Source organism: Trypanosoma equiperdum, assembly GCF_001457755.1.
Source record: "Trypanosoma equiperdum strain OVI genome assembly, contig: ctg_1398, whole genome shotgun sequence".
In the NCBI taxonomy this organism is placed as follows: Eukaryota; Euglenozoa; class Kinetoplastea; order Trypanosomatida; family Trypanosomatidae; genus Trypanosoma; species Trypanosoma equiperdum.
Genome location: NW_027123391.1, coordinates 1,093 through 1,768, shown reverse-complemented (window position 1 = coordinate 1,768; position 676 = coordinate 1,093). Strand labels below are relative to the sequence as shown.

The following is a 676-nucleotide window of genomic DNA, read 5'->3' as shown; positions in this document are numbered from 1 at the left end:
TTTTCATGAAAAGTTTTAAAGCTAATTAAATTGTAGTAATTGGAACACATTCTCTTTAAATGAGAAATTTCATAAATTTGAGCAAAAATCCTTATATTCTTAAAATGCTTTCATACTTATATAAGCAACTGTCATCAGGGAGACTTTCTTATTGACGAGAAAACTGAAGTCTATGCACTTGTTTTCTTCCTATTTACAATTCTGTGCTTTTTTACAGGCGTCCTGTGTTGAATGGCTGCGCAAACCTCATCTTTTTTATCCCCGTCTTTCTTGTCTCCTGATTTGTCTTCTGTGCTTGTTTTCTTATCAGATTCTTTTTCCTCATACTTTGAGCCGGTTGCTGTTTCTTTGGGTTTGAGGAGTTCGGTTTTTCGCAAAACCGCGATCGCTGATCACACTTTAGAGCCTGCCACAATTTTAGACAGTTGCTCACTCCCCGTGTTCTCGCCGCTTGCATATTGGTATTCTGTTGTTGCCGCTCCCTTGATGTAAGTGCTTTCGAAAGATTCAGTATCCTTTCCAAAAACGTCGTTTAGTATGTTCTCTGTCTTCGTATTTGTTGCTTTCTTTCTCTCCGTACAACGTTGCTATAGCGTCTTTGATGTGCTGGTTACCAGCTAGGCTATCTAGTTTGATCGCACTTAGTGCTTGAATGGTTGTTGTCTCGTCTAACTCT

At 38.8% G+C, this 676-nt stretch overlaps 1 pseudogene across 1 annotated transcript in view; it reads right to left on the bottom strand.

The window, feature by feature from the left end:
* Positions 1-211: 211 nt before the first annotated feature.
* Positions 212-676, bottom strand: part of TEOVI_000572600:pseudogene — a 1,538-nt pseudogene continuing 1,073 nt past the window's right edge. The window contains 3 exon segments of the mRNA in view: positions 212-280; positions 282-566; positions 568-676. The exon segment at positions 568-676 is cut by the window's right edge and continues 392 nt beyond it. Of these exon segments, the coding sequence occupies positions 212-280; positions 282-566; positions 568-676 (463 nt within the window).